This window comes from Tenrec ecaudatus, chromosome 11, assembly GCF_050624435.1.
Source record: "Tenrec ecaudatus isolate mTenEca1 chromosome 11, mTenEca1.hap1, whole genome shotgun sequence".
Classification (NCBI taxonomy): Eukaryota; Metazoa; Chordata; class Mammalia; order Afrosoricida; family Tenrecidae; genus Tenrec; species Tenrec ecaudatus.
The window spans coordinates 47285668-47309114 of record NC_134540.1 but is presented as its reverse complement, the minus strand read 5'-3'; the positions used below and the strand labels follow the sequence as shown (position 1 = coordinate 47309114).

Below are 23447 nucleotides of genomic sequence, written 5' to 3'. Positions count from 1 at the left end.
CTCTGTGGCCCCCAGCCCTTCAGACAAAGATCTTGAATGTGCTCTTCCAAGGTCCTGGGGCTTCTTTCTTCTTTGCCGCTTCAAAGAGAGTTTGTGGGGAGGGGGGGGGGGGGGGGAAGCGGTAGTAGCAAAACTGACCAATTCCCCCATGTAAGTGTTACACCCACCCTATTTGCATAGTCCTACCCGTTCATTTGGTGGGAGTTAGAGACTTGGGTAGAAGAGCTATTTTAAGAAATTACACTCCATGAGGGCAATGAATGTACAAATGTGCTTTACACAATTGATGTATGTCTGGATTGTGATAGGAGTTTTATGATCCCCTAATAAAATGATTAAAAAAAAAAGAAATTACACTCCACACTTGCTCCCTTGCCTTGTTGTTTTTTTTACCCAGTGACATGTGTACTGGGTTCCAGGAGATTACATGGGGGTTCCTTAATGAAATTAAGTCTCTTCTGGTCCCAGTTTCTTCATCCGTGAGAAGCGGAATAAATCATAACAGTACTTCAATCAAAGCTTTGCTATGTGAAATGAGATCACGCGTTAACATATGAAGCACACGGCCTTGTCTCATCCTGTTTGCAGAGTGGGAAAGCGCTTTCTGACTTGTCCCAGCCCATATGCGTGCCCCTTTTCCTTAGTGGTCTCAAAGGGTGGTTGTGCAGGGTAAGTGAGAAAATATATGTGAAAATAGGTTGTCATGCTATATGCAAATGCTTATTACCTTTATTTCCACTGTCTCCTCAACTAGGTCAGGAGCCTGGTCCAACCCTCCAGTTTCCATCGCTTCAACAAAACGACAAAGCTCTACCCAGCCAGCGTCTTTCTCTATTCCAACCTCCTCTCCTGTCACTTTCTGCTAAGCATTTATCGCAGGACCATGCCTTCCTGAGGCGGTTGACTTTAGGAGGCCTGGTGGAGTTGGAGGTTAAGAGTTGGGCTGCTAACCAGGAGTCTGAAACACCAGCCACCTCCAGGGAGAAAGATGTGGTTTCTGCTCCCAGAGGGCTCAGAAACCCACAGCGGCAGTTCTAGCCGGTCCTTGTAGGGTTATTATGAATTGACACACTCAATAGCAGTGAGTTTGTCTTTTTGTTGTTGTTGCTGTTGTTAGGTGCCCAGTTTATATTTGAAGACTGTGGTGACTCTAGAATTATCAAGGCCTCAGCTAAACACAAAATGAAGCCTTTGGTATTCTTTTTTGTTCAGTGCTTCTTTTACATAACTTGATCTTAGCCAATTCACTTCCTGATATTTGGGAGATGCATATAATGCTTCAGGATTTGTTTACTTTGTGGGTCTCCATTTTCACTTTTGGAATGTATGAATGGGAGTCAGCTTGAGAGCCCTGTTCTTCTCTTGTACCGGAGATATGAATTACGTTCAATAACTCTTGCTCAGCAGAATAACCAATTGCTTGATTTCTGTGTCGTCTCCGACACCTTGGAGATATATGAAAGGGGCTTCAAGAAGTTTTGTGGTTTTCCACGGACCTTTTTGAAACCTGCTTATCTAATATGCATACAAACTCATATACCACATACACCCACAAATAAATGTAAATGCACAGACACACAAAGTAAATGAGAAGGACAGCAAAAGTGAGGAAGGCCCCTGAGATGGGTTGATCGTCTGTGGCTGTAATAATGGACTCAAACAGGAGAACAGCAGCCAGGCTGGCCCAGGACCAGGTGAGGGTTCCTTTTGTTGTCCATAGACTTGCTAAGAGTGGAACCGACTAGCCGCTGGGGCTGCTAAACACAAGGTCGGAAGTTCAAAACCACCAGCCCGTGCGGGGGAGAAAGAGGAGGCTTTCTACTCCTATCGAGCCGCAGGGGCAATTCTCCTCCGTGCTCTAGGGTCCCTATGAGCCAGAATCGACCCCAGGACAGTGAGAAGGAACCGCACAGACACACAGACTTCTATATTCTAAGGGTGCGAGTTTTCCATTTGGACGGAAGCCCGGGGCAATGAAAGATTTAGAACGTTAAAAAGCACGAGTGGGAAAACTGCGATGCACGGGATGGAAACACTTGTGCGCATGCAGAAAGGCCCGCTCCCTGCAATCTGGATGTTTTCTCCGGCTCCGAAGAGTGTCCACGAGAGACATCCCACGCCCATGGCGCGGGTACCAGAGAGGCGCCCGGGCCAGGTTCCCGAGCGCCGCCACCAGTCCCGCGTTCCCGCGGGTGACGGGGTCGCGCGGGGACACGCGGAGGCCGGCCTGCCGGGCGGTGCGCGCGCCGGCCCAGCCCGCCCCCGGCCGCCCAGCCCCGGGCCCGCCGTCCCCGCCCGCAGCGGCCTCGCCAGGGAAGGCGTTTCCGGCGGACGGGGCCGCGGGCCGCTTCCTGTCCCCGAGCGCGCGCCGCCCGCCCGCCGGCCCCATGCAGTCCCGCGTCCTGCTGCTCCGCGCGCCCGGCGGCCCCGCGGCGCGGCGCGTGCGGCTGCTGCTGCGGCAGGTGGGCCGAGGCCGGCCGCAGCCCCAGCTCCGCCTGCTGCACGCCGGCGCGGGGCCCGACTCAGGTAACCCGCCGCCCCGCCGCGCCGGGAGCCCGCGGCCCCAGGCCAGCACGGAGCCCGCTCCTCGCTGCGCCTCCGGTGCCCGGTCGAACCCCAGGGGCCGCTCCGGGGCGGCGACCGCCTGCGGTGGTGCCAGCTTCCCCCCCGCTGCCCCTCTGCCCCTCAACCCCCGCTTGGATTATAGGAGGTGCAGCCGCTTCTGCGCCGGCAATCCGGACTTGACCTTGTTCCCAGAATCCTTTGAGTGTGGACGCAGGGCGCTGTTTGGGGGCGTCTGAGAAGCGGACACGCCCAAGAGCCCATGGTTCCCCGGGTGTCAACCGTGCGCACGGGCCCAGTTTTGCAGGCGGTTTCTTCAGGTGCACGTGTCTTTGGAGCGCTACCTCGCCGCCTCATTCAGTCAACCCCCCTGACTTGACAGTTGAGGAAGCTGTGACCCAGTGGGCGCCCAGCGCTGCTGGCGTTCCAGCGTGGGTGCTCCTTCAAAGAGGGGCTGTACGCGGTTGTTGCTCTTGGATGGCCAAGCCATTCCACGCAAGGTTTCCTCAGTTGTTACTGTTGCTTCCAGTCACAGGTTTTCACTGTAGGCTCTGGCTCCTCTGTCAGAAAGTGAGCGAGCGTGAATCACTTAACTTCCATCCATTCATTCATTTCTTGAATAACCGCTTTTTTTTTCTGGCTTAGAGTTGCAATTTCTGATTTGCCTGTGTCTTGATTATTATGACTTCCCTGGTGTTTGTTGGTTTGTTTTGATTCGTGGTGCTTTTGTTTGCTTGTTTGTTCCTCCTTTGTCCCAGCAAGGTCACCAGGATAGTGCATGTGATCTGTAACTTGAACTCTCTAGACTTGAGTCCACGTCTGCATTCGCTCTAGCTATGTGAACTTGAGGGTAGGTTACTTTACCTTTGTGCTGCAGTTACAGGAAGATAAGAAGAGCGTTCATAAGGTTACCGTGAAGACTTAGTGAACAGTCCCTGGCACAGAGAAAGGCTCATTACAAACCAAACCCATGGCCGTCAAATCCACTCTCACTCTTCAAACCCGATAGGACAGAGGAGAACTACTCAATAGAGCTTCCAAAGGAGTCTTGGTGGTGTGGTGGGTAATGGGTTAGGCTACTAACTTCAAGGCCAACCAGCTGCTCTATGGAGAAGGATTAGCTTTCTACTCCTGTAGTTACAATCTTACACAGCCATAAGGGCCGCTCTGCCGGGTCCTAGAGGGTCAGAATTGGCTGGATGGCAGTGCATTCGGTTTGGTTAATCTGTACAGGAGCCGACTGCCACATCATTCTCTTGCGGAATGGCTGGTGACCCTTTGGCCAGCAGCCTGCTGCTTTAACCACTGCAGCGCCAGGACTTCTGAATGTTCATGGATGTTTCTGTTAGTTAGTTATGTAAGTCTAGATAGTAGAAGCTTTGCCTGCACTGTGAGAGGTATCTTCACCTCTGGACAACAACATACTGCCTTCTTGGATCAGTGATTTTCTCTGGCAAGAGTACAGCACAAGGCATAAACTGTGTTAGCCCTCCTGTCTTGCTACTGCAGAAACGACAAGGTTGAAGGTATGACAGTAGTTTAAATGCAGCTGGGAACTCGCCAGCGATCTGAACTCAAATAAGAACAGAAGGCATCGATTCTAAATCTTAGTGACTTTATAAGCCAGGGTCGAGCTGGCCCTGTGCGGTTCTGAGGCTATCTATCTTTATGGGAACAGAAAGCCTCCTGTTTCTTCCTCGGCTGGGCTGATGGTTCCAATTGCTAGCTCTGCAGCCCAGTGGTAACCCACGACGCCAGCAGAGCGCTTTCCATTCAGATGTAGCGAAGGTCCAGTGATAGCCCTGAAAATATAACTCCAGTGGAATCCACGGTGGCATATTCAGCCTCAAATTGGACACCATTAGTATTAGGAGGACTCATTGTTTCTTTTCTTTATGACTTGTATATGAAATAAACTTGGGGGAAATGAGCAGATACCAAGGGCCAAGGAGAAAGGAAGCGTTTTGAAAATGATGATGGCAATGTATGTACAAATATGCTGGACACAGTGGATATGTGTATGGATGGTGATCAGAGCTGTGTGAGGCCCCAATAAAATGATTTAAAAATTCACTTAATTAGTAGGAATATGTTTAGGTAGTTTCTGCATAAGCAGAATGTGATCATTATAGAAAAGCAACAATTACAAATCCCCTAAAACATAATTCTCCCATAATGATTCATTTCTTGATTTTGACTCTATAAAATATGTATCCTTTACAAAATGGGGTCATGTGTATTGTGTTTTATTGTCAGCTGTTGTCAACAGTATTTACCATGTTGATACTGTTGCACATAATCATTTTAAGTAGATGCTAGGTTTATATATTTATCTGTATCACTTTTTTTAAACCAGTTTCCCTTCTTGGACATTCAAGTTGTCTCATATTGAATATATACAGTACAGTAAGCATCTAATATTAAATATATCAGTACAGCTCCTATACAGTGTACAGTACAGTAAATAATGACTGTTTTGCATATATGTGATTTTTAGAATATACCCTTGAGTTACAATAGAACTCAATAGTGGTAAGTGACTTCGTCTGGGGAGGAGAAATCAACACCTCCGACTTCACCGGGGAAATATGCTGTAAAGGAGAGGTGTCCTAAGTGCCCAAATGGTTCAAGTCTCAGCTCTCTGTTCACTAGGTCCTGAGCCTTTGAACTTGCCACTGGCTCTTTTGACCCTGAGGACATGCTGATCCTGTTATGTTGAAAAGAATTTGGCAGTGAGCTCTCAGGAACAGTTATGTTAAGAAGCCCTGTATGTATAAGACAGACATGGAAAGTTCCAGTACCTTCTGTATTCTGTATCACAAATCATCTTGCTGACAATGAAATTAGTGGTTCTTCACTGGGGGTGATTTTCCTCCTCTCCTCCACAACCCAAAGGGACATTTGGTAATGGCTAGAGACAGTTGTCGTTGTCACACCTGGGACAGAGGGCGTCACTTGACTTAGTCCGGGGCTGCTGCCGCAGAGCACAGCCCCGAGGAAGGTAGCGCTGCAGTTTCCGATGTCAGTGAGGCCACTCGAGAACCTCTGAATCAACCACCGATTTTGTCAAAGGTGCATGCCTTTGAATTGCGAGTACATTTCATAAGTGGGAGCATTTCACAGTATATACCTGCATCGACAGAAATGGTAGTCTGATTCGGAAGGAATTCCCCAACCCAAACCCATGGCCATCTAGTCCATTCTGATTCAGCGACACTAATAGGGTTTGGAGGCTTTGTTAGACTTTATTGGAGCAAACAGCCCCGTCTTTGTCCCTCCCTCTCAGCTGAACTCGTGTTTAGCAGTCTAATGCCGACTAGCATCTTCACCAGGGACCCACGTGGAGGGGATTAAGGGCATTACCAAATACCAAACTCACTGCTACCCAGCCGATTCTGACTCATGACAACACTCTAGGGCTGTCTCTGGGGGTTTCTGAGACTGTAGAAAGCCTCATCTCTTCTGCTGAGCAGCTGATGGTTTCGAACCGTTGGCTGTACAGTTAGCAGCTCCGTAGAGCCAAGGCTGCCACAGGCGTGCCTGAAATTGTATATAAGTGAACAAAACATTTTCCCCCAGATTGGTAAAAATAAGGCAGCTGAAAATTAAATAAAAACTGTCAGTCATTTCAAAATTTTAAAAATTCACTAGAAGTAATCAATACCAAGTGAAATGAACTGTGACAAAGCTGTGGGTTGTAAGATGTATTGATGACATGTTGAAATGCTGGTGGATGGTGTGAGGGAAAGGCTGTGAAGGAAAACGTACTCCCGTAGAAGCTGCAGCTGGTAAAATGCTCTCTGCACACAACCAGCGATGGGTGAGTCAAGTGGCCAGTATGAAATACTTTTAAGTAATATAATAAACATTTTCAGTATAAAAATTGATCAAGGAAGTCTGTGTTAGTCCAGCTTGACTAGAGAAACAAATTCATAGACACTCATGTGTATAAGAAAGAGCTTCATATAAAGAGCCTATGATTTGCCAAAAAATCAATAAAAGGGCAATTGGTGTACACAACATCAAGTGCTATGTAAAGGTCAGTAATTTTTAACTTGAATTAAGAAGTTATTTTCTTTTTAAAAATCATTTTATTGGGGGCTTAACTCATCATAATCCATACATACATCCATTGTATCAAGCATATTTGTACATTTGTTGCCATCATCATTCTCAAAACATTTGCTTTCTACTTGAGCCCTTGATATCAGCTCCTCATTTCCCCGCCTCCCTCCCTCTTTTTTAAGAAGCTATTTTCTATAAACTTTTTTGGTAATTCCATTAAGTTAGAATTATTGCCAAGTGATAAAATGGAGTGTTGTAACTGTAAATGTGGGCTAACTTTGGTCTCATTGTAAAGGCCTTCAGTATAATCAAATGGCTGGGATTTTGAACAGGTTGGTGGCTAGAATGTGCTTGCAGATTGAAGACAATGCTGAACCGTGGCTTTCTGACACGACTTCATTAAAAAAACTACCTAATCAAAATCAGTGACGGGAACTATTGTCATATTTATGTATTCATTTGGCAAATATTTATTGAATGCATGTACAGTCTGTGGTGTTGTATTTGGTGCTGGAAATACAAAGATGATTAAAACATATCCTGTCCACAAACAGCTGTGGTCCTACAGATTGAACCCACCCCAACCCACTGCCCTCAGTCGACGCTGCCTCACAGCCACACTGTGGGACAGAGGAGAGCTGCTCCCCTGGTTTCTAAACTGTAACTCTCTATGGGAGCAGATAGCCTCCTCTTCATCCTCAGTGCAACTGTAGATTTGAACTGCTAACCTGGTGGGTAACAGCCTGATGCTTAACCCAGTGTGTCACCAGGGCACCTTATAGACTGTGGTCTTCAACTGTCTTTCACACTCATCTCCTAAAGAATTTTGTAAATATACCATTTATAAATTATAAATATAAAGTTTATAAGTGATTACTATGAAATGTATATTTTGGCAAGTATACTTTTCTAAAACTGTGTATACATCCTTAAGTTGTATACTTAAATGTATACTTTTATAAAACTGTGTATTATCCTTAAGTTGGTACCCAAAGTTTTTATAATATGTACTGATAGTAGTTGTAAAGGCCACTATTTTCAATGTTATAGAAATATAAATATTGTTACAGTCATTTAAAAAATTTTAAGTGAATAAAAATATTAGATGGATTTTATCTTTAAAGTAAATAAAAAGCTCTTCAACTGTCAAAAGTTGTCATCATTCCTTTATCACCTTGACTACCGCAATTATACTGCCTCTCCTTTTATCTTAAAATATTTCTGTTCTTGAAAGCATTTTATTATATTTTTTGCAATAAAAATGTCTAGATAATAAAATGCTTTCTGTCATAATTATTAGTGAAGAGTTGTTGAAAAGATCAATATGGTAAAATTTTGTAAACCAAAATTTTAAAGCTAAAATTTTGTAAAAACATACCTATAGATGGTGTGAGTGGCAGTTCCCCCAGCTGAATAAAATATAGTTAATATGAATATTTCCCAGGAAATTACTAATTATGCATAGAATCCAGGGAATTTTGATATAGTAATATTACTCAATTCTTTGCACTTTTTAAGTTAGATACCAAAATAATGTGTTGATGTACTATCAAAAGCTTTATTTAACTTGATTCAGGCTACTTCAATATTCTCAGTAGCCAAGAACTGCAAACCACTTGTGTTGCAAAAAGATTCTGTTTAATAGACTTAAAGAGTTAGTAAAAGAAAGCTATTAATTTCCACATATATGAAGAAAAAAACATCACAGAAATCATTGAAAACCATATCAGGCCCAAAACGTGTATGAGGGCTCAACTGACAAGGTGTTCACGGTTCAGGTCAGGTTTTATCATTTTGATCTCTTATAGTCATTTCTCCAATGTATTCTGCATTTTATTGCTTTTCATTTGGAATGAGTATTAATATCCATCTAAAATGCTATGAAAACCACTAAAAATAAATTATGGGACATTTTATCAGCTAGTGTCAGAAGGACTCTGGAAAGCATCTCACCTCCTGACTACACAAGGAGGAAGAGAATCAGCATCATCAGTCTCAGCTGTTGAAGAGATTGATGACATTGGCCCCGCCCGTTGCACTCCTAACTGGACTTGCAATGGCCACATAGAACCCACAGACAATACTCACAATGATGGGCGTGTGAGGGAAGGTAAGGGGATCCGAAATGATCGATGGAGGATGGGGTGGTCAGGACAGCCTGGTTTCTGCTGCGCCCTCAGGCAGGTTGCTTTCTCGCCCCTTGGCCCAGCCTCTACTCAGTGTTGTTGCAAAGCTTTTGTTCAGTGCCTGAAGGACTCAGAACTGGTTGGCTCTAACCCTATGGGTCTGCAGACTTAGCTCCCCAATGAAGTGCCTGGAGGCAAGTCCATCACTGTCCTGTGTTTAGGGATCGTCCGCTGTTGCCCCTCTGGTAATCCCTGATGTTAGAGCTTCCTGCCCCGGGAGGGAGGAGGGTCACTGTATGGGCATCTCCTGGTCTAAAATACATGCTCCATTCCTGGCCCTTCTCTCCTGACTGACCAATCACAGCTTTAGAGTTCTAAGTGTTTGCAACTACACTTAGCCCTGTTTACAATCATTCACAACTGAAACACATAATCCTATCACTTTTTCTTACCCAAGGCCGTTAGGGAAAAATGAATCGATGGGAGTTACAAACAGTATGGTTACAAGTGCTATATTAAATAAGATTACTAAATTAGCTAGTTCATTAAATTTATACTCAAGAACAAAAGAATCTAGTTAGCTATTTTGTAAGATAAAATGCAGTTGTGTTCATTTATGAGATAATTTTTAATAAAGTAATACAATATTAATTAAAATTGTGTATTGAGAATGATGGAAGGCATGCTGTTATTGCTAACAGTAGTAACTCAGCGACCTTATATATACCAGAAGTAAACACTGCCCAGGCCATCTCACAGTGATGTTGGCGCTCATTGCTGCAGCCGCGGGGCCAGTCCATCTTTTCAAGGTTCTTTTTTTTTTTTTTTTACCCAATGGCCAATCCACTTTCACAAGCATGACTTCCACTTCCAGCGACTGGCACCCCCAGCAGCATGTCCAAAGCACATGAGATGTAGTCTTGTGGATGTAGATGCTTCTCTGACTGCACTTCTCCCAATTCAGATCTGTTTGTTTGGGATCCAGTCCACGATACTGTCAATATTCTTTGTTCATGATGCAGTCCATGGCTCTTTTAATATTCTTTGCCAGCACCGTAATTCAAATGCAACGAGACTTCTGCAGTCTTCCTTACTCAATGCCCAACGTTTAGCTGATCTCTGGCGGAGCAGAGGTCATCAGCTTCTGGGCAGGTGAGGATGGAGCTTGGCTCTAATTCTGGTTATCAGGTGGGTGTGGGGAACAAGGAAGGATTTCACCCTCTTGTCGCCTGATCTTCCCATCCTCACCATTATCGTTAGGCTGAGCCCATGTTGCAGCCCCTGTGCCGGTCAGTCTTGTTGAGAGTCTTTCTCTCCTTTCGCTAGCCCTCTTCCAAGCATAATGTCCTTTTCCCCTCCCTGGTCGCTCCTGATAATATGTCCACAGTATGCGTCATTTACATACCACAGGTGGTTAATAAGCCTTCCTCCAATCCCGAGGCCATGTTCTTCATATACTCCAGCTTCTCAGATTATTTGCGCAGCGTACCGGTTGAATAAGTACAGTGAAAGAATGCAATGCTGACTCATACCTTTCCTGATTTCAATCCATACCGTATTATCTTGTTCTGTTCCTACAATATCTCTTAGATATGTACAGGTTGTACCTGAATACAATGAAGTGTTCTGTAAATTCTCATTTTTCTTAATGTTTGTTATGAATCATACAGTTGAGTGCCTTTGCATGTCAACAAAACACAAGTAAACATCTTTCTGTTATTCTCTGCTTTCAACGGAGATCCCTCTGTCAGCATTGATATCCCTGGTTCCCTGTGCTCTTCTGAATCTGACCCGAATTTCTGCCAGCTCCCTGTTGATGTCCCGATGCCACCATTGTTCGATGATCTTCAGTAAAAGTTGACTTGCATGTGGTCTGAATGATATTGTTCAGTAATTTCTGCATTCTGTTGCATCACCTTTCTTTGGAATGGGTACAAACATTGAGCTCTTCAGGTGGTTTGCCAGGTAGCTGCCTTCCAAACTTCTTGGCATAAATGAATGCTCATTCTCAGTGCTTCACCAGCTTGTTGAAATATTTCAGTCGGTATACTGTCGATCCCTAGAACCTCATTTTTCCCTAATGCTTTCTGGGTAACTTAAGACATTTGCCTTTAATACCATTCATTGGTGCTTGATCCTTTGCTGCCTCTTGAAATGGTTGAGCATTGATCAACTTTTTGTGGAGTGTGGAAAGGTCTGAAGTTTGGTGGAAAGGTCTGAAGTTCAGTTTATATTATGTTAAATTTGAGCTTACTAGACATTTAAATATCTGTAAGATACCCACTGTGGATTTCAGAGATTGGGGCTTATGCCACATTTTAAAACAAAGTCCAATTAGATATCTTCCCAAGCCCTTGGAGCTTTGCTGAGCTGTCCTCAGTGGGAATTTCCTATTGGCCAAGGCTTGGATGTAGGCCTGAGCTTGTCTTGTGAAATCGGTTAAGACAAACCATTATCTTTGCATAGACAATAGACAAATACCGTAGCTACTGCCCTTTGTGAAGGGAAAAACAAGTTGGCAGAATGGTTTGGGCACGAACTCTTAACATGATGCCAGATGCTTTTCCGCGTCACCACTTCATTTAGGAATCCCACCTCACAGAGAAGGGCTCTTAGTTCAATGCACTATTGCTTCCTCATCGCTTCATTTCCTTTGCTTCCTTATTATCTTCTACTTTAGAATGGAAATGCACCGGAGCAAGAAGGTGTTCGCATTGCTCTTCAACGCATTCCCAACACCTGTAGGGCTGCACCCAGGAGTAGTGGTGAATAAACCTCCCCAGCCGTTGTAACAGATGGGGAAAAGGGGTCTAAGTATTTCATCAAGTATTTATAGTCAGCCTGACAACTCTCTTCCCCACCTCAGCGGGACCTCTGAAAGGGTGAAATGAAATGACGCTTGCATGTGAAGCCACGCCAGGTCCACTGACTCTCCGTCTTATGCTATTCTAAGGCCTCCATGGCTTGTAGTTTAATCTTAAAAACAAAACAAAAAAATCATGTCATCAAAAACCCAAAACAAAATGCTCTGCTGTCAAACCAATTCTAACTCATAGTGACCCTAGAGGGTGGGGTAGAACTGCCGGTGGGGGCTCCGAGACTGCAAATCTTTTTCTTTAAAAAAAAAATCATTTTATTGGGAGCTTGTACAACTGTTATCACAATCCATACATCCACCCATTATGTCAAGTACATTTGAACATTTGTTGCCCTCATCATTCTAAAAACATTTGCTTTCGACTTGAGCCCCTGGAATCAACTTCTCATTTTCCCCTCCCTCCCCGACTCCCCCTCCTCCCCCTGGTAACTTATAAATCATTATTTTTCCATGTCTTACACTGACTGATGTTTCCCCTCACCCACTTTTCTGTTGACCATTCCCCAGGGAGGAGTTTATATGTAGATCCTTGCAATCGGTTCCCCCTTTTTACCCCAGCTTCCCTCCACCCTCCCGGTATTACCACTCTCACCACAGGTCCTGAAGGGATCATCTGTCCTGGATTCCCTGTGTTTCCATTTCTTATCTGTACCAGTGTACATCCTCTGGTCTCTTCAGATTTTTAAGGTAGCATTAGGATCATCATAGTGCGGGGGAGGAAGCATTTAAGAACTAGAGGAAAGTTGTATGTTTCATTACTACTACACTGCACCCTAAGTGACTCATCTCCTCCCCAAGACACTTTCGTAAGGGGATGTCCAGTTGCCTACAGATGGGCTTTGGGTCCCCACTCTGCACCCCCCCCCACTTATTCACAATGATATTATTTTTTGTTCTTTGATGCTTGATACCTGACCCCTTTGATAACTCATGGTCACACAGGCTGGTGTGCTTCTTCCATGTGGGCTTTGTTGCTTCTGAGCTAGATGGCCGCTTGTTTATCTTCAAGCCTTTAAGACCCCAGACACTATATCTTTTGATAGCCGGGCACATCAGCTTTCTTCACCACATTTGCTTATGCACCCGTTTGTCTTCAGTGATCATGTCAGGAAGGTGAGCATCATGGAAGACTGCAAATCTTTTCTGGAGGAGAAAACCTCATCTTTTCCAAGGAGTGACTGGTGGTTTCAAACTGCTGGCCTTGACATTAGCAGGCTCAATAGGTAATCCACTATGCCATGATGGCTCCTTACATGCAATACAAGACAGAATACTTGATTACTATAAAAATTCAAACATTAAAATACAACCGTAGTCACAGTCATCACTGTCATGCTAGCCTCCTCTTTCTGGGGAATCATTGTTGGTATATAAACCACCAGAGTCCAGATCCTTTGCTTTGCTTTTTTCTTTTCTCCCTGTGTCTTAATTCTTTTTACTTATTGAGTTAGTTAATTTATGGTGCCAACCTGGCTGATAAACACATGTGGGGTTAATTGAAGGGTGGAGGGATAAATGGCTCAGTGAGCCTCACCTTTTGAGTTCTTGGGTCTCTTGTTTTTTGATGGTCAGGCCAGGGTGCAGCTGCCTTCCTCAGTTCCCTGCTTCAGCTGGCAAGGCTGACTTCCTGCAAGACATCCCTGAGGAGAAACCACATGGACCTACCCCGATGCAGACCTGGGTGCTGGAGCAGCCGTGTGGCGACCCCTGCCAGCGCTGAGATTTTTACACATTCACTGTCTCGGTTTTCCTCCTGCAGTCGGCATCATTGCATCTGTTTTGTGGATTGGTGTTGGACATATGGGCTAAAATTGGACTTGTGGGCTTGGGCAGCACTGGTTTGGGATGTATTCTTGATGTGCACTTAACCTTTATATAAAACTCTCTCTTATACATATGAGTTTCTGTGGATTTGTTTCTCTAAAGTACCCAGACTAATACACTTATTAAATACTTTTATTGGGAAATCTTAACATCTCTTATCACAATTCATATATCCTTTGTTTTGCTTTTACATATACAGGTAGGTTATGTATGTATATATGATTCATAAATGATACATTGTATAGACTATTCGGCATCTTGCTTTTTTTCCCTTTTCAATAATATATTTTGGAGATTATTTTCCTATTTCTATACATACATCTAGCTCTTCTCATTCTAATTTTTTGCTCTGTTCAAGAAGCTAATAGTATAGATAAACCATATTAGATGATTCTCCTGTTGATGAGTTCATTTTTCACTATATTAAAATATGTATTACAAGCAAAGCTGCAGAGAAGACACGGGTCTCCTAGGGCATGTGAGTGATTAGGGCAAAGAATGAGAATTGGAATTTCCCTCCAGAGCAGCTGTCCTAATTTGTACTGCCATCTGTAGTGTCTTGGAGTACCAGGTCCTCCTGCCCTCCGCCCTTGTTGTCAAGCTTGCTGTGGGTTTTGTAGATTTCACAGCTGAGGAATGGCCCCCCATTTTCGTGTGCCTTGTCCAGGTTATCGGTGAGGCTGAGTGTCTCTTCTGATGTTCATTAGCAATTTCAATTTCCTGGTGAATTGTCTTTCTCTTCCATTCAATCTCCTGTTGTTTGTAGTGTCTTTCTCGACTTGAGATCTCTTCTGCCCAACTGGTTTTGAAGATGCACACTTAGAGGGGTGATATATATTTCGTGGATGCTAGGCAAGCTCTCTCCCTCATTGCTTAGGGGACTGGGTTAGAATCCCATGCTGGGCTAAGACTCGGTGGTCCGTGTGCATGCCCTGCCGCCTTCCTCATCAGCTCTCAGCTGGCTGGACTCAGCGAGCTCTCCTCATAGCTGCTCTTTCTGCGGGTCTTGAGTTTCTTCCAGAGTTCCATTGCAGATGGCGCCAACATGCCTTATTTTGCTGTGGGGGAGAGGGAAGCATCGAAAGACTGTTCGATTTGGCGTCTCATTTTGCACTTTAGAAGATCAGCCAGAAACGAATGCTATTTGCAAAGAATTGGAAGCTTTTAGAAGTTACTGAGAACCTTTCTTCGCTGTTCTGCTGTTCCATTGAGTAATTCTTGGCCTTTCTGCCCCCGAGGGCTTGTCCTTTGTGTACTTAGAAAGATTGGCCTTCCAGGGAGTTTTCTGGAAAACATGAAATTTCACATAGGTGAAAATAAGGGCCTGTCAAGTAATTAAAAGGTTGAATGAAGATGCGGGTCAGAGATTCCACTATCTTGATGCTTTGAATAATTGTAAATAAAATGCATCTTTTTATAGTGTTGCTGACAGCGTCAGTTACATATTCCTGGAAGCGGGGGAGCTGGATAATATATTTTATTGTATTTTGGCGTTTTCACTTTTCCTGAGCAAGAATTTGAAATGTGACTTTCATTGACACTGCCTATCTCCTGGTTGAATTTACATGTTGAGCCCAGTATCAACACATGTGTGATGTAGTTGGATTACATCCCTTTGCAGTTTACAGGAACTTTACCAAAAGTTATCGATCTTTGTCCTAGGCTTCTGAAACATAACACCAAACTCTTAGAATTTCTTGAATAACTGAGGTCCCTTAGTTATCTAGGGGCCTTGGGCTGTCAACTATAACGTCAGCAGTGTGAGTCCACTAGCCCCTCTGATGGAAAGAAAGTCTTTCTACTCCCCTAAAGAGTTATAGACGTGGAAACCCATAGGGGCAGTTCTCCATTGCCCTATAGGGTCATTATGAGTCACAATTGACTTAATAGCAGCGAGTTTGGGCTTTGGCTTTGACCTATAGGCCACTGGGCTACACCTGAGATTTTATACTAATAAGGTGACTCCAAGGAACCTTGGTGGCACTGCGGGTTAGGCACTGGGCTGCTAATGACCAGGTGGGTGGTTCACACCCACCAGCTGCTCTTTCTTTCTGGGAGAAACAGGAGGCTGTGTCCACAGCTCCTGTAGAGATTACAGTCTCACAGACTCCCTGTAAGCCCCTATTAGTTGGAACCAATCCAATGACTGTGGGTTTGGTTAGTTTGGCTTGTTTTCTTTGATGTGACTTGGGAAAGAGCTGGCCAGATCAGAAAGACCACCTCTCGACACCTCCCAGTCTCAAAAGAGAGGGGAGTGTGAGTTGGTCAACACAATCAACCAGGCTACATAATGAGGGTCCAGAAAAGGCTCTGGTCACAGTCACCCACTCGGGTCCCTGTCTGGCCTAGTCAGCGACAGTCCTGGGGGTGAGGAGGGGGCAATACGCTTCTTTTAGGCACATGAAGCTCTGTGATGGGAACCCTCCCAGACCCCACCTTGTATTTCGCACCATCTATATCTTTCTTGCTATAATGCAACTGTAATGATCAAAAAGGGGATGGGGGGGGCTTACAAATGTTTGTGGACAACCTGAATGAGAAGATAATGGAATTTTCCCACTTTTTTAGTGCTTTCCATGAGTTCTGTGAGTCCTTCTAGGCAATCACTGGGCTGGCGGGAGATGTGGGAGCCATCACACCACAAGTGGGGAGGGACAATGGATGGCTGCAGGGAGGAGGGGATGCTGGAGTTTGCAGCCAGCAAGCCAGAGGCGAAGGGGTCCGAGAGTCCCCAGGCACCCAGACTCCTGGAGGACTGTACTGTTCTAGGCTGAGGACTGACTGTGCTTTGGGGGTGGGGTGCTGCCTGGGCCGCTGCTGTCCCAACACAAGGGCAGAAGGGCAAGGTGGGGATTTGATTTCCCCCTTGTACTCCCCTTTCTGTAGGTGCCCCTGGTGGCTTTGGGTCCTTAAGCCCTTGCTGGCGAGCCAGAAGGTTGGTTTGAACTGGCCCAGAGGCTCCTCAAGGGCTAGGCCTGGTGATTTGCTTTGAAAAAGTCCCAGTCGAGAAACCCTCAGGAAGCAGGGCTACTCAGCACCAGGGTGGCCGTGAGCCGGGGCCCACGGGCCTGCTGGAGGGACACGGACACCCCCAACCCCTCTGTGCAGGTCCAGGGAGTGGTGGGAGCGTTTGCAAGGTTTGGTCTTCTGATTCTTCTCTAATGGTTACATTTGTCTCGATTCACTTTCTAGGTGATACAGTTAGTATTGGAGACGTGTCCTACAAGTTGAAGACTCCCACCAGCCCGGAACTAGTGCCGCAGAACTACAGTAAGAAATACTCATGGAAACATTTCTTTTGGGGCCATTTTCCAACATACACCAAACTAGAGAGTCTCCTGTGAACCTCGACATCAACATGTATCAGCAAGACTGCCAATTTTGTTTCACCTGAGCCCATTATTGTTGATTTAAGTTGTATCTCAGCCATCTTGTCATTTTACCCATAGCTGTCTCTGCAGACACATTCATTTTGAGATTGAGAAGCATTTGGTTTTGAGATTCCTCCACATAGCTGCATCCGTCAGTCTGTGCTTCGTTGCTGAGCAGTGTCGCATTGTGTAAACGCATCACTGTTGATCTGTGCTTCTGCTCACAGGCACTTGGATGGCTTCTGATTCTCAGCTGCGCAGATTCAAGTGCCGTCACCATTCTTGTACCAGTCTTGGGTGTTAATTTTCCCCGTCTGGTGATTAAATAACTAGGAGCGCAAGTGAGGAGTCATAGGGAGATAGATACCCATTTAACGTGCTAAAACAGACCTGCCAGCAACTGTGGCCGTGTCCTCAGGAGAGACTAGTCCACGGAGAAGGACATCATGTTTGGTAAGGTCATTGAAAAAGAAGAGAGAGACTGACATGATTGCTGCCACATGGGCTTAAACACGGGAAGGATTATGAGGATGGTGTAGGACTGGGCTTGGCTACTGGGTCGGATAGCCCATGGCAGTGGCCCTACAGAACTCAGACAACACTCACAGTCAAGGGGGGTTATGAGCGAAGTTAACAGGTCACCACAGCCAGGATCAGGAAACAAGGATCCTCCAGTAACTGGTCCATAGCAACACCTCTCCTGAGCCAGCTGCCTAATCTCTCTCTGGTCCACAGCTGCTCAGCCACGTGGTCCCTAGGCCTCTTCCTCTGCGGGCCACAAGCCAGCCTGCTGCTGAGCCTCACAGTCTCATTTCTGCGCCACTTTCCCATCCCACGGCCGCCTCGCCTCCGCTTTTGCCCTCTGCGTGGCTCCTTTGCTCCAACTCCAGGTCTTTGTGCTGCAGCCTCTGGTGCTGCTGGTCTTGGCGACCCAAACTGACCAATCCCTCCATGAATGTGTCTCCTCCATTTGCATAATCCCTCCTAGACCCTGGAGTGGAGGGAGTTACAGAGACTTAGATCCACTCACTCTCATTGTCTTCAAGTCCTTTCTCACTACTGGCGTCCCAATAGAACAGAGCAGACCTGACCCCGTGGGTTTCTGGAACTGTAAGTCTCTACAGGAGCAGAAAAGCTCATCTTACTGTGAGGCTGTTGGTTTCGAACTGCGGAACCTTGCCGTTAGCTGCCCAGGGCTCACTCACTGCACCACCGGGGATCCTTGAAGGCATGGATGGAAGAGCCCTGTTGTGAAATGTCACTTCTTTACATCTTTTCTAATGTTGATATTTCTGTTTTTTGGGGTTTTTTTTTAGTTTACTCATTCTGCTAGATATCAAGGAGCCCTGGTGTCATAGTGGGTTTCACATTGGGCTCCTAACTGCAAGGGCAACAGTTTGAAACCACTGTCTGGTTCTCAGGAGAAAGATGAGGCTTTCTGCTCCTGTGAGACTCACATCCTTGGAAATCCTAGGGAGCCGTTCTGTTTAACCTCTCGGGTTGCCAGGCCGCAGAATCTGCTCAGGGGCAGAGGATCTTTTGATTGTTTGTTTGTTCTTTGTGTTAGGTTTTAATGGGAACTCATTAGGATTTTAAAAAGTATCAGCGTCATTGAGATATAATTCATACACAATAAAATTCACTTGAAAAAATTGTACTCACCGGTGCCCTCACTGGAGGCCGAGGAGCAGAATGGTTCCAAATGCCGCCGTGCCCGTCACTGCTCAGTGCTCGAACCCACCGTGGTGGCCAGGGTGCCGGGTAGCAGGTGGGCTTGTGTCTTCTTGTCCACCTTCCACCAGGGAGGATCTATTCTGCCCTCAAAAGGCTCCAGGCTCCTAGAATAGTTCGCTCACGCGTCTCTGCATCCTTGGGTGCGTGCGAGGTTTTCAGAAACGGTGACTTCCATAACCTAGCTGGCTTGTTCTCGTTGTTAGGGTGGAAATGAAGCTCGCTTGCAACTCTCTTGATCCTAACTGGAAGTGGGAGTTAGGAACATTTATTTTTAATGTTGGTTATTTAATAGCTGTGCCTAATCATATTATCATAATAGGCAGGCTTTTCTTTTCAGAGGTGAAACTCTAGTAACAAGTTCTTGTTATAATTTGCTGGAGGAAAACGGACAAAATCAGTCTATAATATCTTATGTGCTATGGGTAGCTGATAACAGAGAAAAGGAAAAAACAGTTCTCCTTATTTCTGGGCCTTTAACAAAAATTAAGATCATAGTTAACTTTTTTCCCCCTTTTTCGTAGCTAACTTTATACGATAAACCTCAGAGGTAAGGATTAATATCCAAGCTTCATAGCCAGTAGAAACGCTCTTATGTAGTTTTGAATTTTGGGGAGAAACTGCTACTTAGATGGAGATCATATTTAAAATTTGGGCTCCACTAATTTCTAGCTGTGGGACGGGGTTAGTCAATGATCCCCTGAATTGCTGGTCCAGAGGGGTCCCAGCTTCGTGGATCTCATTTAAGGATGAAGTGAAGTATCCCCACTGCCATTGAGCTGATACTGATTCATGGGGCCCCACATAGGGTTTCCGAGGCTGTAAATCTCTAAGGGAGCAGACAGCAGCCTCACTTTTCTCCTGAGGAGTAACTGGTGGGCTTGAACTGTTGGCTTTGCAGGGCAGTTTATGGGCCACTATGCCACCGGGTTCCTCTAAATGAAATGCATAGACTCATGCTGAGGCCGGGGCTGACTAACGGCTGCTAGGAGCCACCTTTAGAGAGATGCTGACAACATTGACTCTGTTTACAGGGTAATCCTTGAAATATGAAGCCTTCTGGGCAGGCCGTTCAGATGTAATCTCCAATGTTCCCTCTATTGGGTTGTACGGAGGGTCACCAACAGCAGTGGGCTCTCAGATAGGCTTACTCTTCTTTCAAGGTCAAACCGAACGTGTTTGCACAGTGGGAAGGTCAGACTTTTCCTTCTCAGCTAGTCAAGCATGGGCGCCTCTGACACAGGATTCCAAACTTCCTAAGACCCACTGCCGCCTGGTCGATCCCGCGTTACAGCGACCCAGGGAGGATTTACGACTTGTAAATCTTTGTGGGAGCAGATAGCCTCATCTTTCTCCTGCAGAGCGGATGATGGGTTCGAACCTCAGGTCTTGCAGTTAGCAGTCCAAGGCTTATCCCACAGTGCCACCAGGGCTCCTAAACAGAGGACAACATTCCCCATCTTTTTTTCCCCACTTCTAAAAATGTCAGTGGCTCCTGTCTGGGGTTAGCAGGAACTTTCTGTCACCATCACCAGTGCATAATCATTTGGGGGATTTTCGAATCAAGTGGAAGAATTCACAAGAATATCTAAATTAGCTTTAAGGGTAAAAGGAACCTTTAAACAACATCTACTGTTAAACTTCTAGGTACAAGTTTACAATGAATGTATTTTCTTTTTTTCCAATCATTTTACTGGGGCTCATGCAACTCTTTTCACAATCCATACATCCATGCATTGTGTCAAGCACATTTGTACATTTGTTGCCATCATCATTCTCAAAACATGTGCTTTCTACTTGAGCCCTTGGTATCAGCTCCTCATTTTTCCCCTTCCCTCTTTCCCATCCTGTCATGAACCCTTGATAATTTATAAGTTATTATTTTGTCATATCTTACACCCTCCCTTCACCCACTTTTCTGTTGTCCGTCCCCCATGGAGGATATTATATGTAGATCCTTGTAATATGTTCCTCCTTCCCACCCCACCCTCCCTCTACCTTCCCGGCATCACCACTCTCAGCACTGGTCCTGAAGGGATCATCTGTCCCAGATTCCCTGTGTTTCCAGTTCCTATCTGTACCGGTGAACATCCTCTGGTCTAGCCAGATTTATAGGGTAGAACTTGGGGTGGGGGGGAACGTTGAGGGGGGGACGGAAGCATTTAGGAATTAGAGGAAAGTTGTATGTTTCATCATTGCTATACTGCACCCTGACTGGCTCATCTCCTCCCCTTGACCCTTCCGTAAGGGGATGTCCAGTTGCCTACAGATGGGCTTTGGGACCTCACCCCACACTCCCCCTCCTTCACAATCATATGATTTTTTTAATCTTTGATGCCTGATATCTGATCCCCTTGACACCTCATGATCACACAGACTGTGCTTCTTCCATGTGGGCTTTGTTGCTTCTGAGGTAGATGGCCGCTTGTTTACCTTCAAGCCTTTACGACCCCAGATGCTATATGTTTTGATAGCCGGGCACCATCAGCTTCACCACATTTGCTTATGCACCCGCTTTGTCTTCAGCAATTGTGTTGGGAAGGTGAGCATCATAGAATGCCAGTTTAACAGAACAAAGTGTTCTTGCAATGAGGGAGTACTTGAGTGGAGGCCCAATGTCCATGTGCTACCTTAATACTAAACCTATAAATATAGGCACATAGATCTATTTACTCATTCTCATATATATATTTGCATATGTACATGTCTTTGTCTAGACCTCTATAAATGCTCTTTGCCGCCTAGCTCTTTCCTCTATTTTCCTTGACTTTCCTCCTGTCCCACTATCATGCTCTGTCCCCACCTGGGTTTCAGCTACACCTCTTCGTTACATTACCCTTGATCATGCCCTACCAGGCCTCTTACACCCTCCTCCCCACCGATTTGGATTGCTTGTTATTCCCTTGCCCCCGGGTTTGTTAACACCACTTCCTTTCCCCCCACCTCCCCCTGTCCCATGTCCCCCTGGAACTATCGGTCCCGTTGTGTTCTCCTTCAGATTTCCCATCCAGCCTATCTTATTTAGACAGACCTGCAGAGATAATAACATGCACAAAAACAAGACAGAGGAAAACCAAGCAACAAAAGAAAAGAAAACAATAATAACAAAAAGCCAGTGACCAAAAAAAGAACCAGTACAACAACAAAAAATAAAAGCGTGTAGTTAGTTCAAGGACTGTTTGTTGGCCTTTAGGAGTGTTTTCCGGTTGAGTCTGATGGGGTGCCAGGCCCTGGCCCCAACGTCTATTTTTGGTATCCCCTGGGGGCTCCATTGCTCTGTTTCCCTTGCTGTTCTGTTGCACGTCCTTAGTGTTTTGCCTTGGTGTGGTGGGATCAGATTGGGCACAATTCCCACACTGTGTCTTCAGTTGATGTCCCCCATAGGGCTATGGGCCAGTGAGGGATGTCGTGTCTCATAGTGGGGCCGGACATATGGTTTTCTCTCACAATGAATGTATTTTCATACTTTGCAAATTGCTGGAGGATATTACAGTGACTGGCTGAGATCAAGTTCCCAAATATAAACCGTGTGTTTTCAAATATAGCAAAACTCATTAATTGTCACCAAAACCAAACAAAAGCACCCAATCCCCCAAATAGCAATAAAACCCACTGCAACATTTTCGTGCTTACAGCAATTTTTTGTTATGGTTTTTATTATTATATTTTATTCTGGCAGCCCTTCCTTATGGAATAAAAAATGTTCATTTCCTTTGTGGTTAGCTGTTAGTAGATGTCCCTTTGTAATTGACCCGAAGAGAGTTTACATTAAGCTTACCGTCGGATGGTCTATAGACTGTTTGATATCCATTTATCAAAGTTTCTTCTGTAGTCATTCATAACACTACTGATAAAATGTCCCGATGTATTTTTATTTTATATGCAAAGATGATCGTACTGACCACCCTGTGTATAAGCCTACCAGTCTTCCTTCTTAGTGGTTGTATGCATTGCAAGAGAAAACTTGCTAGGAGTACCCTCAACTTGAAGTAGTAGAAGTGTCTAAGCTAAATCAATCCAAGCTGTAAGTACCCACATGTGCGTGATGTGGTTGGAGATTTGTACAATACTGCCTGTCTTTGTATAGACTTTTACTGTATAGTGTTCCTGTGTCAGACTTAGCTTGGTCTCTCTCAGGAACTGTTTCCAAATTGGAAAATTAAAGTTGTTTGGCTTCATAGTTCTGATTAGAGAATATGAGTTTGGGTTATTCTGGGACTTTAATGGATTCTTCCTTTCTATTTTGCTTTAAAAAAAACTTCTTTTGAAATGATGTTTGTTGAAATTGTACACCAGATTTCTTTTCTTTTTGTATTTAGGCCTTAAATTAGCGAATATAACACCATTTTTTGCTTCTTAGATACTCAATACTTTGAAATTCACACAGTTACTAGCAATTATTTTTCTCATTAGTGTTAGCAATTATAATTCACCTTAAAGCCCTCATTTTATAGCCAGGAAAGTAGGACCAAAAAGAAAGGGGCCACAATACTAATTGCTAGCAAAGCACAGGTTTTCTATTCAGGGGGCATTCCTTTTAAAGCAGCTTTGGATACCTAGTTTTTTTTTTTTTTAACAGTTGACATATAATTCACGTGTCCTACAATTCAGTGACTTAAGTGGATTTCAAAATGTGCAATCAGAAGCATAATCAGTTTTAGAACATTTTCTTCATTAAAATTAACAAAAATCATTTTATTGGGGGCTCGTACACCTTGTATCCCCATCCATACATCCATTCCTTGTGTCAAGCACATGTGTACATATGTTGCCATCGTCATTCTCAAAACATTTTCTTTCTACTTGAGCCCTTGGTATCAGCGCCTCATTTCCCCCCACTCTCCCCCCTCCCTCATGAACCCTTTATAATTTATAAATTATTATTTTGTC

At 44.9% G+C, this 23447-nt stretch overlaps 1 protein-coding gene across 1 annotated transcript in view; it reads left to right on the top strand.

Moving 5' to 3' along the window:
• The first annotated feature begins 2354 nt into the window (after positions 1–2354).
• The window catches only part of VWA8 (von Willebrand factor A domain containing 8), a 405888-nt gene continuing 384795 nt past the window's right edge, over positions 2355–23447 (top strand). Inside the window, exons 1-2 of the mRNA XM_075563021.1 lie at positions 2355–2526; positions 16648–16725. Coding sequence (XP_075419136.1) covers positions 2388–2526; positions 16648–16725 — 217 coding nt within the window. The 5' untranslated portion in view covers positions 2355–2387. The remainder of the gene's footprint in view (positions 2527–16647; positions 16726–23447) is intronic.